Genomic DNA, 16,421 nt, shown 5'->3' on the forward strand with positions numbered 1-16,421 from the left:
TGTGTGTGTGTCTGTGTGTGTGTGTGTGTGTGTGTGTGTGTGTGTGTGTGTGTGTGTGTGTGTGTGTGTGTGTGTGTGTGTGTGTGTGTGTGTGTGTGTGTGTGTGTGTGTGTGTGTGTGTGTGTGTGTGTGTGTGTGTGTGTGTGTGTGTGTGTGTGTGTGTGTGTGTGTGTTAATCTACACATACTGACAGACACATTGAGCCAGCAGTCACATTCCACTGGAGTCAAGCAGCAATTTAGCCCACTATCCTGAAACATACACTCTTGCTGCTGTAATTACTGCTGTTTGATAGAGCAAACATCCCTATTACTGTTAGTCATACTTGGGGTTAGGAATCTGAACAAAACCCCTCTACATATTAAACTACAGTACATAAATCCTTTTTAGGAGGGTATGCTATTACTTTGCTAAGCACTCAAACTTGTGAGTTCTATCAGCCAAAATTTTTCAAATTGACAATGTATTGTATTAAATTTAATTGATTACATTGAAATATAAATAACCTTGTGTCAGAAAAATTACAGAATATTATTTGGGGGGAGGGGGCTATCCCTTTAATCCGAGACATCCTGGAGATTTCAAATCCATATCACTGCCACTGTCTCATAGGAAGTGTACGTAACCAACACGGCACATCGTCATTTCTGCTGGGAAAGCCCACCATCAGGACAGTCACATCCAACCACCTTCAAGCCCAGATTTGGGGGAGCCAATGGTTGCACACTAAAGCCAATGGAATCCACATGAGTCATATCCAGAGTCGGGATGTGTGAGAAGTGACGTATAAAATGGAGGAATACTATTGCTAATGTGCAACAGAACCGAGTTCTGAAGTGCATCTCAGGACAAGTGGTTTCCTGTAAGATTTCCACAATGATTATCAACAGGCAACACAGAGAAGGTGGCCGAATCCCAGGGGCCGTAATTTTAAACATATGTGCCTAGAAACATGTTTCCAAGGCAACTTAATTCTGTTTAGCATCATTGTTAAAATTACATCTGCTTTCAAACTGATGGGGAGGAAAGCTTTATTGCTTAGAGGCCAGGCCGCTCTTTCATAGATCAAGAGACTGGTGGAGTTATCAGTTTGAGTGAAGTATCAACATTGATTCAGATGTTTGTCCTAAAAGTAAAATAAGAAATAAAGAAACAAATTAGACGATAGTTGATAAATAATAAGAGTATAGAGCTAATGGATAGCAGTCTGGATCATTTATAGATTTTATAGATGACAAGCTTTCTTGGCATGCGATGAATCAGACTGTCCCTATGCAACACATTTCAAAGACACAAACTGTTTATTCCCTGACTCCGAGATGTAACATTTCCAAGAACAGCTTCTCCAGAGTAGTTTTGTTATGTCGAGTTCAGTGATTCAGGCAGTTTACCAAACAACTTAATTTTAAAGTTGAAAATTTGGGTTTATTACAAAAATTGTACATATTTTTACGCTAACCTTTTACAATAACAAAGACGTAGGTTGATGACGCATAAGCGGAATTATGGAACTTGTCGTCATGCCGATTGATCTAATAATGTTTATGGATGAGCGAATACATTGATGTTTTTAACATGACTGTGGTGTGAAGCAGAGCGCGATTGCTAATGAGAGACAGATATCAGCGTCACATGCGAGTCCCACGGATATAAAGGAATAAGGACGTTTCATTCAACCGAACTAACGTACCCGCAAGTGCTGTATTAATACTCATACAGGTCAGGTTATAAGACGAATGAAACTTGTGAGGTAACGCAGCGCTGTTTCACTTGGTCTAAACTTTCACACTAAACTGCATTTGAGTGTGTTGAAAGTTATAATGTTATTCTGTGTGTTAGTTTGTTGGTTGTATGAGACTAGCAGTGAGCTAGATCAACATTAGAATAACATATAGATCATATTCTAACATTTCATCATGTTGAGCTGTATAACATTGATTAGTTTTATGTACATTTGCTCACCTGTCTAATACATGCAAGAGTAGCGTCTCTGTCGAGTCGAAGTTAGTCGCGGACGCTAGCTCTCGGCATCTCGAAAACGCCACGCTGATATTGATCACCGTTTTAGTTCTCCCTTTGTCCCAAAGTCTGCTTGCCATGGTCCATGATGTTTGAACGAAATGTTGGAACAGTCTTCCTACCATTGTCCGGGAAGCAGACACACTGTCAGTTCAAAGCTAGACTAAAAACACATCTCTTTGACCTAGCATACACATAACACATTATAGACTTCTATAATTCAATGTTACGCTGCATAGATCAGGTCAGCCGGAACCGGGAACACTTCCCATAAATCCTGATGTACTCGTTACATCATAAGTAGAATGGCATCTACGCTAATTTTAGTTTTTTTGTTTATCCCGAGGTTTTTCCGCAGCCTGCCGGATCCAAGCCGTATCCAGATCTGATGAAGGACCTGCGCCTGGACCCGATGTCATAGCGGGGTGCTAAAGTGCCAACTAGTTTCTCCTTATGGAGAATCCCTTTACCACTCTACAGATAAAGCGTTGTCGGGAAAATTCTGTTCGCGTATCTACCCCGAAGTGATAAAATTCTGTTCAAAAATGTTAAGGCCAGACAAGTAGTTTTTTAAGGCTTGGTTTGTAGGGAATTACAAACCTACGCAAATGTATTCAAACGCACATACCAATAGACTGAACTCGTAACACGCAAGTGCACCCCATCAGCGTTCTCACAGGTTTCGCGTTTAAAGTCTGTGTAGAGTTTCCTGTTAAAACGGTGTCGTGTTAGCGGCCCCCAAGTTAATAACTAATGATCGTTGCGACGGAAGTGAATCAATCAAATTAACTTTAGCTGGAAAATAACTTTATTCAAGAACTGCTATAAACCCAAAACAATCTCTGTTACTTTAAACTATCCTTGTATCTCTGTAAAGCCGCTTTGGAACAATCTACATTGTTAAAAGCGCTATATAAATTAAGATGACTTTACTTGACTTGACGAAACAACAACAGCGTGAGCGTGCCGCTAGACGTAACGCAGATGTCCACGTCTGTCGCCATGGTTACTATGGCAGTACGAGCGGAAACCAGGGATAACGCGGATATTACGTCACTGACAGGCGACAATGACCAGGGACAATTGGAATTTCTCTGATATTAAAAATCTTTGGGAACTTACTTTTGGGATATTGTAAGTACACAACTGCAGGAAATATATCACACTGTGCAAGTGATTTTTGGATATTTTATTACAAAATTCGTACAAATTGTACCTTTAATCACAAACACATGCAGGAACATTGACTCACATTTCAGAGCTCACGAACAGGATCTTAATTAGATCTGTGCTGAACCTTAAATGACCTTATTGCGATTTCTCGTTAACCCTTTCTCTTTAGGATTACATATTTTAAGGATTACATTTCCTGTCTTCTACAAACATAACTCATTTTCCTCTTTGTGTGTCTTTTGCATGTATGTGTGTGCGTTTGAAGTCTGTCTCCTGTGGGCCTTGACGTCGCTCCGAGCGGTGGGCGTGGCTTCGGCAGAGGTGTGATTAACTCCGACTGACTCAGGTACAGGTGTTTTGAAAATAGAGGGACGCACCTGTAACATCCTCCTGCTTATTTTAGTTTCAGACTGACAGTCAGCTCACTCCTTCACACGCAAACCTCTGCCATGACCTAAACACACACACATACACCAATTGGTGCTGTGACCAAATATCACGGCATTAGTAATTTTACATTATGGTAACAATAAATAATACAATATAGTTGTTTGGCTGGAAATTCAAATAAAAATATGGTTTATATATTAATATTTACAAAAGCAAACCAAAAGATCAGGTTATATACTTGCAACACAAGTTAAAAACAAATGGCTCACAAAATGAATATATTGGAGGGAAAAACAGATAGTACCACTCTTAATAGTACATTTTGATTGGATGACCACACAGCTTATATACACATACCTATGACTTCTAACTGCACAAGTTGTATATTAAGTTGTGAAAGTTCTTCCTTGTTATATTTTGAGACATGTTACGCTTTTGTATTTTCGCATTATTTCATGTTTCTTTGTCGTACATGCGTAAATAACATGAAATAGTCCTGCCCAATGCCATATAAATGGTTGGTGGATTCTTTTCTAACTTTGCATGATATACTCACACAATTGAATACACATACACGTCAGCTCTGGTACTGTTCATCAACATAAGCACAGCTTTTGGGATCTTAGCTTACGAACAGCTCATTTCACAATTTAAACTGAGGCTACAGCCATTGATTCTTTGCCTTAGAAGGACAAATGACACGTGTATCATTTTGGCACAATCCATCTGTAGAGTGACATTGAGAGCTATTGTGATCAGCACTCAAGTCATGTGGAATTTCCTGTAAGATGGCCATTGTGACGTAAACCACCTTGAGAGTCAAAAGAACTGATTGAGTCATCGGCACTACAAAGTGAAGGGAGGTAAACTAAAGGAGATGGACTATTGTTTGAGAAGCGTGCACTGCTAGTTTGTTTGAAATGTTGAATGATATCATCCTCATCTGACATCAACCTGACAATTCATTCAATTTTTTTTTTTTTTATATAAGCACTTGAATGCTACAGATTTGCCATACCGGAAAACAGACAAGTTACAATTAGATAAAGATCTTGCATGCCTGCAGGCAAATCAGATTCTTATCACCTCCTCCACCTTTTCAGATGACAGAATTTCATGTTTTACTGCCAAAAGGCACCAGGCTACAAAACCCATTTTGGAACAGTTTTTCATGTCATCTTGTTAAGCTAAACTTGCATGCTCTTCTGTCACCTTCTGTGTCCTTTCCTTGACAGCTCTCAGCTGGCCCTGGCACCACATAAAAAAATAATAAAAAATAAGTCAAGTCAAGTCACATTTATTTATATAGCGCTTTTTACAATACAGATTGTTTCAAAGCAGCTTTACAGAGATAACAGGAAAATAATGTAACAAAGTTTGTTTCCAGAAGAAAATAGTGTCACAGTCCAGCCTAAGGAAGTTCAATGATGTTTAATTTTTGTTGTAAAAAAAAGTTAGTAATTTAGTTCATTTATATATATAGCCGCTCTGGAGAAAACCGTGATGTCATCGTCCAGCTCAGTTCAGTTCTCATATAATGGTGTCAATGCAGGCAGATCAATACTTATTGTTGAATATTAAATTAAATGTTAAATTGAATGTGCCCAACCAAGCAAGCCAAAAGCCAATGGCAACAAAGGCGAAAAAGGCGACATTGGCAAGGAACCAAAACTCCTTGGGAGAAAAAACCTTGGGAGAAACCAGGGTCAGTCAAGGGGCCAGTCCTCCTCTGGCCAACGAACCAACAGGGTATGATTATGATCAGAAGTCAGATTGGACTGGAAAATAAGGGGAGATGCCTCTGTATTAAAGTGAACTGGGTGTTCTTTACCTTTGTATGACTACAGTGTGATTGGGATCAGAGGTATTGACTTCTTTTCAGATGTTTCTTCTAAAATAACTTATGGAGAAAAAAAGCAAATGAGGCAATAGGGTATATGTCGAACGTCACATGACCAAACCGAAACCCTGCCTCATCGCATCCGCTTGTCAGATAAAGTGTTAACAGCAGTATGAACTGATGCTCACTTCAGCTAAGGTAATCAGCTAAACTACCTAGGTCACTTTGTTATTAGCGTTTTATTCTATTTAAATATCTAAACGTTAGAGTGAAGAAGAAAAATGAAAAAACTTTTAGATATCAATCTGCATATGCAAAGGGACCTTGGTTATGCTCATCTTTGCTCGCTCCTTTTAAGTTATCGAGTAAAACAGATAATTTTTTCACGAAGCACATACAAAAGACCAGAACCGGAAGCGATGCGATCTGTTTTACAGAATACAAAAGTTAAGTTGCACATAACCCTTATTGTTGATGCATAGTAAGACTATAGAGCTACACAATTAAAGGGATAGTTCACCCAAAAATGAAAACTCAACCTGAAGCCATCCTAGGTGTATATGACATTCTTCTTTCAGACAAATTCAATCGTAGTTATATAAAACAATGTCCTGGCTCTTCCAAGCTTTATAATGGGTATATTTTTTTGGAAGTCCCTCAAAGCGCATCCATCCATAATAAACACACAACGTGACACACAACGTAATGACGAACGCGGTTGCCCAGCCCTGTTTGTTTGAACAGCAAGAGACATCAAAGCTTATGCTACTCCTACGTCATACATCGCCAAGTGTTACTCTTTTGGCATAAGTCGACTTGCATCGGCCGTCTGCCGGAACTAGTCGATAAAGTTTTAAACATGGATATTTTTCTTACACGAACGCATCGCTTCACTTCAGAAGGCCTTTATTAACCCCCGGAGCCGTGTGGAGCACTTTTATCATGGATGGATGCGCTTTGATGGACTTAAAAATGACCCATTCACTCCCATTATAAAGCTTGGAAGTTAATATATATTTATTGTATTCGTCTAAAAGAAGAATGTCATATACACCTAGGATGGCTTCAGGGTGAGTAAATCATGGGCTAATTTTAATTTTTGGGTGAATTATCCCTTTAATGAGGATAGCATACAGTAGCCCAGACAATTTTGTTCTGGAAGAATTTGATGATAATAATGATGAGTTCATATACTGAAATCTTGACAAATCTGATCACAGTTTGTGAGGACCTCTTATGAATCTTCATAAGAGAAAAATCCAGAAAAGAAGATATGTTCGGAACCAAATAACGTTGGAGCACATAGATATCAATCGTATGGACGACAAAAACAGTGAGACATTTCTTAAATTATCTTTTTTTTTATGTTCCACAAAACAAAGAAAGTCATTCAGGTTTGGAACCACATGGGGTAAATTATGACAAATGGTGACAAATCTTTATTTCTGGGTGAACTAATCCTTTAAATGGTACCAACTATACATTGTTCATCCTTGTAACATTCTTCCTCCATTATAATTTCCACCCCAGGCTATCTTTGCACTGAAATTAGCCCTGTAATAAAAATCACACGTTTAATGAATGTTCTCTTTCCAAATTGGCATAGCGTGATCTCATTGCAGGAGATTTAGAGTCTCATAAAGTCAGACGGTAGCACAAAACGCCCACGCTTATGCTATAATTATTTTCTTTTTTTAATGAGAATATTATTCTCCTATCTGTCATACAGGATGCGCCTACACATCTGACAGATGACTAACCGCTCACCTGGAGTATAATTAAAATCCCTCCATTCTATTGAAGGCTTCTGAGAATGTATGAGGCATAAAGGGTCTTGTGACTCACAGCCAGTTAGGTAATATCAGCCTGTCTTGAATGAACAGGACAGTGGCGAAATCAAATCCAGATCCGTTCCAATAAGCTAAAAAAGCCTGGGGTGAAAAAAGCATCTAAAAAAAGCATACCGTTTCCAGACTGCAGGTGTGGATCCGGGGAAAAGTGGTTAAGTGAGTCAGAGGGGGAGCGAAAGAGTCTCAACAGGTGAGATTTCCAAAATTGGAATTATTCAATATTCATGTAGAAAGATGAAAAGAGGATGGAAAAACATGTTATATATTCTGTAACTGTGCTGTGAAGTAACTAAAAGTAGCAGCACTGATGTAGCTATTTTTAAATGTCACATTGCATTATTTTAAAATATGAGTACCTTGTAGACTGGAAAGATCACCAACACTCTCCAATTTAAATCTATCCATTAATGTCCTGTATGGACCACTGATCTAGAAAAGGACAGAGAAACACTTGCATGCCTGACCGCTCCTGGGCCGCTTAAACTCTTACATAAGCCTGATAATTGCACTTACACATGCACACACGCAATCCTTTTGTCTTCAGCCTGTGGCTACGACACAGGGGTTCATACAGTTCTCAATTAACCTAGAATGTGTTCACCCCTGTTTACCCAAAGGCTGCTCCAGTTTACCTGTGCTTTAAATTACAGGGTTTTGTGCTACAAATTTCCAAGAAAAACTACCTGTGGAGGTCCATGCAATTATGTTGAACGCTAACTCGCAGAGGTCATTCTTATTGCTTGTCTGAACTGGGTTTTGGGAACTCCTTTGAACTAGTGCTTTGATTGTACAAGTGTTAAACAAGTGGTGTGAAATCTTTCGGTGGATTCTGTGGAAGCATCACTATTATTATTATTATTGTAATAAATAAACTAGTGCTGTCAGTTAAACGCGTTATTAACGGCGTTAACGCAAACCCATTTTAACGGCGTCAATTTTTTTATTGCGAGATTAACGTTCTTTTTGGCCTAGCAAACTTTGTAGTTTTTTTTCACATGCTGTTGCAACAACTAGTAACGTTAGTAAAACTACAACACCACACTGGATCTAGCTAGACCGGAAGCAAAACAACAGGCACGCCGCACACACTTGTTTGGGCTTGTGAGCCGGCCGAAGAGTAGTAGTCTAACGTTACGTTTTGAGTGGATGGCGAGCGCGAGACGCCGAAATGGATGCCAATAAGATTCTGAATAGAAAGTTTACTTTTAAAAAGTTGCCAAATGGTTCCATTGACAAGACCAAAGTGATCTGTGTGTTTTGCCGTAGTGAACTGAGCGATCATCGCAGCACGTCCAGTCTGAAACACCACTTGATGGCCAAGCACACACACGGCTGATGCGAATTCTCTGATGCGATTATTTGCTCCAAGTGAGAATGTTAGTGTGAAATTGAACACTACAGTATAAGTCAATGTTGTTTTCAATTAAAAAAAACATGCGCACAAAGCAAGCCGATCCACTTTTCCATGTTGATCAGAGCATTAAAGGTGATCTAATTAACTTTTTTACCTTAACAGCTTCGGAGTCAGTGGAATGGTTATATTACTTATTTCGGGTTGAATGGTGGTGGTTTCGCACCCCCCTGGTGCCCGAGAGCAGAAAAAACTCACTTGCAACTTTGAGCCGGCGTGCCGCCGGCCTCGCCGTCAGGAAGTATCGCGTGATATCAGGTCTCGCGATGTAACGAATTGCTTGACGGCACTGCACACGTACACGCCCCCATTCAAGCACCGGCTAGCTATAAGCAAAGGGCAACGATAGATTGAGTTCTTCACATTTTCGTCATGGCTGAGCCTGTAAAAATTAAGCAGAAAGCTAGGAAATCTTTGTCGGAGGACCAAAGAAAGAGGAAACGGGAGACTGACCAAGCAAGAAGTCAGACTCGAGTAAATATCGGATCGGCTTTTTCAGAATGGCGAGAACTGAGAGAAACAGAAGCCTGCAAAACGGATGCTGACCTGGCCTTCTTGCTGTTGCACTTGTAAGTATCTTTGGAATAAACTGTGTTTAATATTTAAATTTCAAGTAATTGCAACCTCAGGATGTTTGCTATTGTCTGTAAAGGTTTTTATTATGATCGCTGTCTGTTACGGGCTTACTAGTACGCTAGATACTATAACTTTGATGTTAGCATTGTCATTAGAAAACACGTTTGATTTCTGTAGTTGTTTGGCCGTTCCTCTATCGGTTTTATTTGTGTAACTTAGTTCGCAAATAAATAGAGATCAAATTCTTCGTAGACATAACTGGTTTTGAAATAGCCGGTTCCTCTGCTCAGCTGGGTTGACAGCTGATCAGCTGGGTTGCTCGTGGCGAGGGGGAGGAACAACAGTTCGTTTTTACGACAGTGTGTTTGAAAGCATTTACTACCAGACGCTAGGGGGAGCTTCGTAGAGAAAAAACACTCAGGCTTGCCTGGTGTCCCTTTAAAATGAGGAAAAAAAAATAATGGGACAAAAAGAAATCAAGGGACATTTAGAATAGATAAAAATGTGCGATTAATTGCGAGTTAACTATGACATTAATGCGATTAATCGCGATTAAATATTTTAATCGTTTGACAGCACTAAAATAAACCCTTAAACACAAACACTGTTTGTGCTACAGACATGAAACAAACTACCTCAAATCTTTCTATCTATTCTATAACTGGATTTATGATGATCCTAGAAACCACCAATCAACCACCCACAAAACTTGTCATCACGACGCTAAACATAACATTTTTACAATCTACTCTTTCTGACTAGAAGGATGCCTCAGTAACTAGCAGCCAAACACTTAACATTTATGCATTTGGTAGACACTTTTATACCACTTTTAAGGTATACATTGACCCATGACCTTGCCAATGCTTGCACCTTGTCTACTGTTGGAGCTAAAGATATGCCCAAAAATTGGTCCTTTTCATAAACGCTTTCCTTAAACTTTTGTTCCAGAAGCACAAGTTTAAAATCAGTTTCTTCAATATAAATAGCTACATGAATCACAGATTCAAATACATTTCAAGAACAAAAGCTGCAGAAGATTCACAAACTGCAGTCTGTAACTATAATGGAGGTTGCTGGAGGTCCCTGATGGTCATGGAGGAGCCTAATGATTTACTATTTTACAGTAGGGAGCAGCTGCAATAAATTACGACAGCTCATAATTTATGCTTCATTACATCTAAATATTAAATTAAATGAGCAGTGCTGAATTCATTCAAGTGTGCATGCCAAGTGGGAGGCTTAGAGCGGATTATACATATATGTGTGTCGGTAAGAAGCAACTATTCTTGTTGCAGGGTTAGACTGCTCATCACAGCTTCTATATTTGTAGGTGACAATTGGGTGTTCAATTCTGAGCTCATCTAGAACTGATGAAATGCTGTATAATTATAACACAGAGCGGGAACCAGGTTTAGTCCACTAGATAAATCACTCACTCTCACTTTACCTCTCTCTCTCTAAAAACACATTATAAGTAAAAACTGTGATTATTTTTTGAAGTGATTAAAGATATAACTGCTCTAACAGACAACATGGCGCACTAGACAATCTCTTTAACACATTTCCAACATCCTTTTATCTAAATCAACTTAAAGTGCATTTTAGGTGTATGCGATTTGTATGTAACCTAATAATGACCTTGGATGTCATATGTTTTTTTATTACCGAAAGAGGCAGTTGTGTTTATATGCAGCTTTATTGTAGTTTACAAACTGAGATGCAATATGCCAACCAACTAAAGCAGCTGCAAAAGATATTTTTTGGAATATGACGCCTACATATATTACTGAAATAGTGTCCTGAGAAATCTGTGGCAGCGTTTGACTCTGTAAACAGTCATTCTGTTTGGTCTGATGTTGAAATCGTTTCTTACCTTGAACACAAAGAGGTAGAAGGGTTGACCATGGTGTGGACGGGGAATTGACCAATCATTTTGTGCCAACCTTAAAAGTTACTCAATGCAGTACTCAAACAAATTTTGTTTTCTTGCACTTTGAGTTTATGATGTGCAACAGATTTGCCGTCTCTATATATCTCATATATTTTTATTCAGATTGTTTTGTTTTCTTTACCTCCTCCCTCTTCTGTCAAGCTGTTTGATTTTAATCACAAGAGTTTGTATTTGATATGTGACATGGGTTAGTATCTAGCTACATGTATAACATTTTGGTACATTACAATATATGCTGTATGTGTTTAAGTGTGTTAATGTTTAGTTGTGTTTTTGCCCATGACTATGCATGTGTGTGTATGTGCGCGTGAGTCACACACATACACACACACACAAAGTGCATACAGTAACACACAGCCCATGTGAACCAGAAGAACAGGTCAGACAACTGTAGATAAAGGGGGACAACAGGAAACAAGGATGAGTCTTATGTGTTTAACTGCGGGCGGCAAGCTTAGCCAACACACAAAATCATCACTAAAACACTTAACACAAAACACGCATTTTCTTTTATTACGCGTTAGAATACCAGATGTCCTAATGCATACACCCGATTAAATAATAACTGACTTCAGATAAAATCAGACTCACATAAAAACAGAATTTTATGTAAAACATTTGGACTGTCAAAATAAACCTTATCATTTCCAATCAGTACAAACTAGCATTTCTCTCATCCAACTAAACAGTTCTAGAATCATGTTAACACGGTGTTCTTATTTGCACTTTGCAATCTTATCTCAAACCCTGCAGGTGATGCAATTGCTGCAGTTGCAATCATACCGGTACTTTTCCTTAAAGGTGCTGTGTGCAATTCCACTACTGTATTTTACTGTACAAACCCTTGACCAGTATTATCAAATGTAAGACATACTCATTCTTCAGAAAAAACATGTGCCAAAGCACTTATGTATACATGCAAACATATTGCAGAGCATTGTTTTAGTCCTATAAGACAAATATACATATGAAGACAAAAGAACATGCTGAAGGAGAAGGATTTTCAGAGCAAGTTGGAAAAAGAGCAGAGTAAGGATCAAGTGAGGCAGAGAACGAGAGTCTAGTTAATAATTTGTCAGCGACTGTGGTGGATCTAGCCAGCGTGTTGACAACGAGCCCAGTGTTCTCTGGATCCGCTGATGGAGATTAGAGCTGGACTCATCCAACCATTCACGGGGGGAGAGAGAGAAAGAGAGAGCAAGACGAACATGAGGGGTCTAGTGAGAGCGGGGTGGGGGGGTTTGGATGCAACACAAATGGAAGTTCAACAGAACAAGGCAGTGAGTCCACAGGGAATCAGGCTAGAACAGCATTCTGGGAGATCTCAGCACTAGCTTTCAGCACTCCTCGAAATGCTCACACACTGCTTCCAAATGCAACTGTGCACCTTCTCTGACGTTGGTAAACTGATGCTCTTTGGAACAGTTTCCTCATGCATTTGTTCTTTACTGAAAATACAATCCTACACACACCACAACAAGCAGTAAACCTAAGCAATAGCGGCAGCAGAACATTCTTACGCAAGCTGTAAAATCTCAGGCTTAAACTAGACACCGGGGAACAAACCAAACACACATGATGTTGACAGAGTAATTATCTGCTGATAGGACAAACAGACTCATAACCGGTCACATCTCCGTTCCCTGAACGCAGGTACATTTAACCCGTGATATCAGCTGTCCAAACACACTCTGCCTACAGAGAGTACCCTTGTACGGCCCCGAGGCCATCAGCGTCCACCCACGCATGTCTTTTTTGCCCTCTCTGTGCATATCCCTAGATCCATATGCCTCTATCACTCATTTCCTTAATCAGATTAAATGAACATATTCAGCTGATAAATGTGCATTAACCTTCTTTACCTTGTGTGTATATATGTTTGTTTATCGGAACAAACAGTAAGAGTATGCAGTTGTTAACCACTTTAATAAGCAGTACTCTTGAATATTGTGCAAGCAGGGCACATCAGGACGCATGCTAAGATGCATACTCACCCCATGTTCACTGCATGCAGTTTGCACTGTTCTGCCACCTAGTGGCTTCCTGTGGTGAAACAAGTGTGCGGTCCCAGATGATACGTGAAAGGTCAGTGCTTACGACCGTGTTAAAGGATTTGTATGCAAAATAGACATAATCTTTCAAAGAACATCCACATGCATTTTCTTTTTCACCATGTTAGCATGTTGGAAACTTTTTAAATGCCAATGGATGAATTAAAAGTCTGACTAAAGAAAGTGTAAGAGTATTCACTTCAAAAAGTGTTAAGAAACATGGTGTATGAGGGACAGCCTAGTTATCAAGGACCTGGGTTGATAACTAAAATTTGACGTGCAAGCCCTGAAAAGGGTTATATACCATTATTCTGTTGAAAAAGGCACTTAAAAGTATGACAATCATGAAAATGTTTTGACAAACTATGTTGACAAACTTCCTTTTTAAAAATAATTTTGAGGATACATGTTTTATCTCCCCCTATGATGCAAATTAATACTAATATGCACATTTTAGTGGCATATAAGGTACAAAAGTACCTTTTAAATTACTGCCACAATAACAACCTGTTGTACCACTAAAGCTACCAATGTTTTTTATGACAGTGAAGCGGACATGACAAAAAAAAAGTCATAAAACTACAATTTACAGTGTTCTTCGAGTCACTGACAGTCCAAGATGGTGTAGCTACTGTAGATGCTAAGATATTGTTCAGTTTTACTAAGTATGTAAGGGGGGGGGGGGGGGGGGGGGGGATATGTGTGTGTGTGTATGTGTGTGTGTGTGTGGGGGGGGGGGGGGGGGTTATAAAACTGTTATGAATTATAAAACTTCATAACAGTTTTAATGAATCAACTATAAACCTCCATGTTTAATGCAGCCTCAGAGCATAAAACAAACCGCAAATGTGCAGCTTCATAGTAACTCATCCAAACCCACACCTACGCTCACACCTGCTCATCAACACCTACGCATGCAGGAAGAGGGAAGGTGGAAGATCCACCTACGCATGTTTAAAGCACACCCATGCGGTGCACTCGAGGAAGGCCGTCCAAACATGCAGCTTCTTCTGCAACAGGGCAACATACAAATACCCCTATGCTCACGTCTACATCTCAACATCAAACCCAAAACAAACTGAAGGAGAAAAGTTGTTTTATATCATATGTTCCAGTCAGCGACCTTCTTATCTTTAAAAAAAAGAAAGCATATATGTGCAATATACGTACAAACTAAAGAAGAGAGAAAGCAAAAGTAAATGATCAAATGAAGCAAAAAGCTTTGAGGCAGATTCAAAACGGGATAGATGTTTGTGTGCCTTTACCGGTTGATGTCAAGATCTCCAGGGAGATAAAGACGTTTTTGTCCCTTTTTTCATTTTAGAGAAGACTTTGCTTACTAATCTTCAATTAAAACATCATTTAGACCTCTGCTGGTTAGTGACACAAGAGATATAATGGATTAAGGTCGGCAGAAGAGAGATTTTAAAATGTCATATCAAGTTGCAAGGGAGCTTTTGTTCCATTTCTATGTAACAGAAATATGTCTCTATCCAATAGATCTCTCAAATGTTTCTCATTTCAGTGAATTAACTATTTATGTCATTCATAATTGACAGATTAACTCAATTAACTGCTCATGTATTTACACTAGGCCAATCATAAAGATGAATCATCTGGATTCAATCCGTTCAACTACATTAATCCTGTTTGAGATTTACAAGATAATATATAAACAAAAACTAACACCAATGAAAATGTAAGAGAAAAATGATACGCACCCTACTCCAAATGTATGCAAAGCACTTGTAAACATGTGGCTAGGACGGGAATTCAATGTAAGTTCATCTTAACAACAGTCAAAATTGCATGCAAATATCTGACCGCTAGTTCTGACATTATACGCCTGATGTTACACTTATGCAAACCCCTTTAGCGCCCACAGTATTAAGTAGAGTATGTATGTGACTACATAACTTGCAAATGCAATAGACACGGAATAGAAATCCTTATTTTAATATTCAATAATATCCGTATGAGTTTAAGGGTATAGGTATCTTTAAAAAAATCATTCATTATTAAAATGGGTTGGTCATTAAGTCATTTAAAAAGTAATATAAATACTTCCTTAGTTCTTGCTGTCTTTCGATGTTTAATTCGCTATTCATGCATGGGCTATAATCCATCATGAAGCACTTTCTATCAAATCCACAAACAAATACTATGGAAATTTCTGTATGAATGCATTGTGCAAGTAACCACATTTCAATTGTTTATTCAACTTATTTTTTGTACCAGATCTCTTTTCTGTGCTTGTGTTCTCTCACAAAGTACACAAAGTGTTTCTGAACATACTGTACAAGTACTGTGACTGGGAAACAACACCCAGATTTCCTTTGACTCATATATTTTATTTAAGTACACAAACAATAACTTTCTTCCCGATGCATAAGAAACTCATCTGACCTTTGCTGCAAACAGATATTTAGTAGCTTTGCAGTAAAAAGCAGCAAGACAGCAGAATAAGCAAGTTTTTAAAAAAGTTTAACTTGATAGTGTCTTAAAAACACAGTGCTGAAAAAAAAACAATGAGATGAAATTCAACTGGAAAGGACCAGATTTTAACAAAATAGCACAGAGTGAACAACGCCTTATACAAAAAAAAAAAAAAAATTACTCTGCGAATTACCAATGTCATTTGAAACGTACTTGAACGTTGAGGTGAGACCAGAACATTTCCAAGTGAAGCCGGACTGAAACTTGATGTTGACCCTTAATTTACAAAGCAAAGCACCAACAAGCTGATCGCAGAAGTGTGGGGTGGGGCATATTACTCACGTCTAACCATCATAATCTCTCGCCACTGAGAGAATCACGACACATCAAAACTAAGAAGAGCCTAAGCAATACTTCCACTGAGGTCAGTCCAGCTATTTCACTTTCATTTATCAATTTCCATGATACATATCTTCATGCTTCCTGGATGGTTTACCCTCCAGAATGGCTAAGGAGTGGACACTTCTGGTGCTCTGTGGCATTCTGGGGTCTGGACTCAGCAAGAATCCATCATGGTTTGAGAACATCTCAACAAATCTTTTCAAATCCCCTGGAGATATTCTGATAGGAGGGCTTTTCCCCATTAACGAACTCACAAGCGAACTGAGCAAACGGGTGAAGCCTGACGATATTGAGTGCAACAGGTAAAATCTTTGAGAAA

General features: G+C 38.9%; 1 protein-coding gene across 1 annotated transcript in view; it reads left to right on the forward strand.

The window, feature by feature from the left end:
- tas1r3 (taste receptor, type 1, member 3) overlaps positions 1-16,421 on the forward strand; it is a 42,819-nt gene that overhangs the window by 18,985 nt on the left and 7,413 nt on the right. The window contains exons 2-3 of the mRNA XM_082155801.1: positions 3,458-3,538; positions 16,204-16,404. Of these exons, the coding sequence (XP_082011927.1) occupies positions 16,205-16,404 (200 nt within the window). The 5' untranslated portion in view covers positions 3,458-3,538; position 16,204. The remainder of the gene's footprint in view (positions 1-3,457; positions 3,539-16,203; positions 16,405-16,421) is intronic.

The sequence above is a fragment of the Leuciscus leuciscus genome, assembly GCF_965113295.1.
Source record: "Leuciscus leuciscus genome assembly, chromosome: 23".
Lineage (NCBI taxonomy): Eukaryota > Metazoa > Chordata > Actinopteri > Cypriniformes > Leuciscidae > Leuciscus > Leuciscus leuciscus.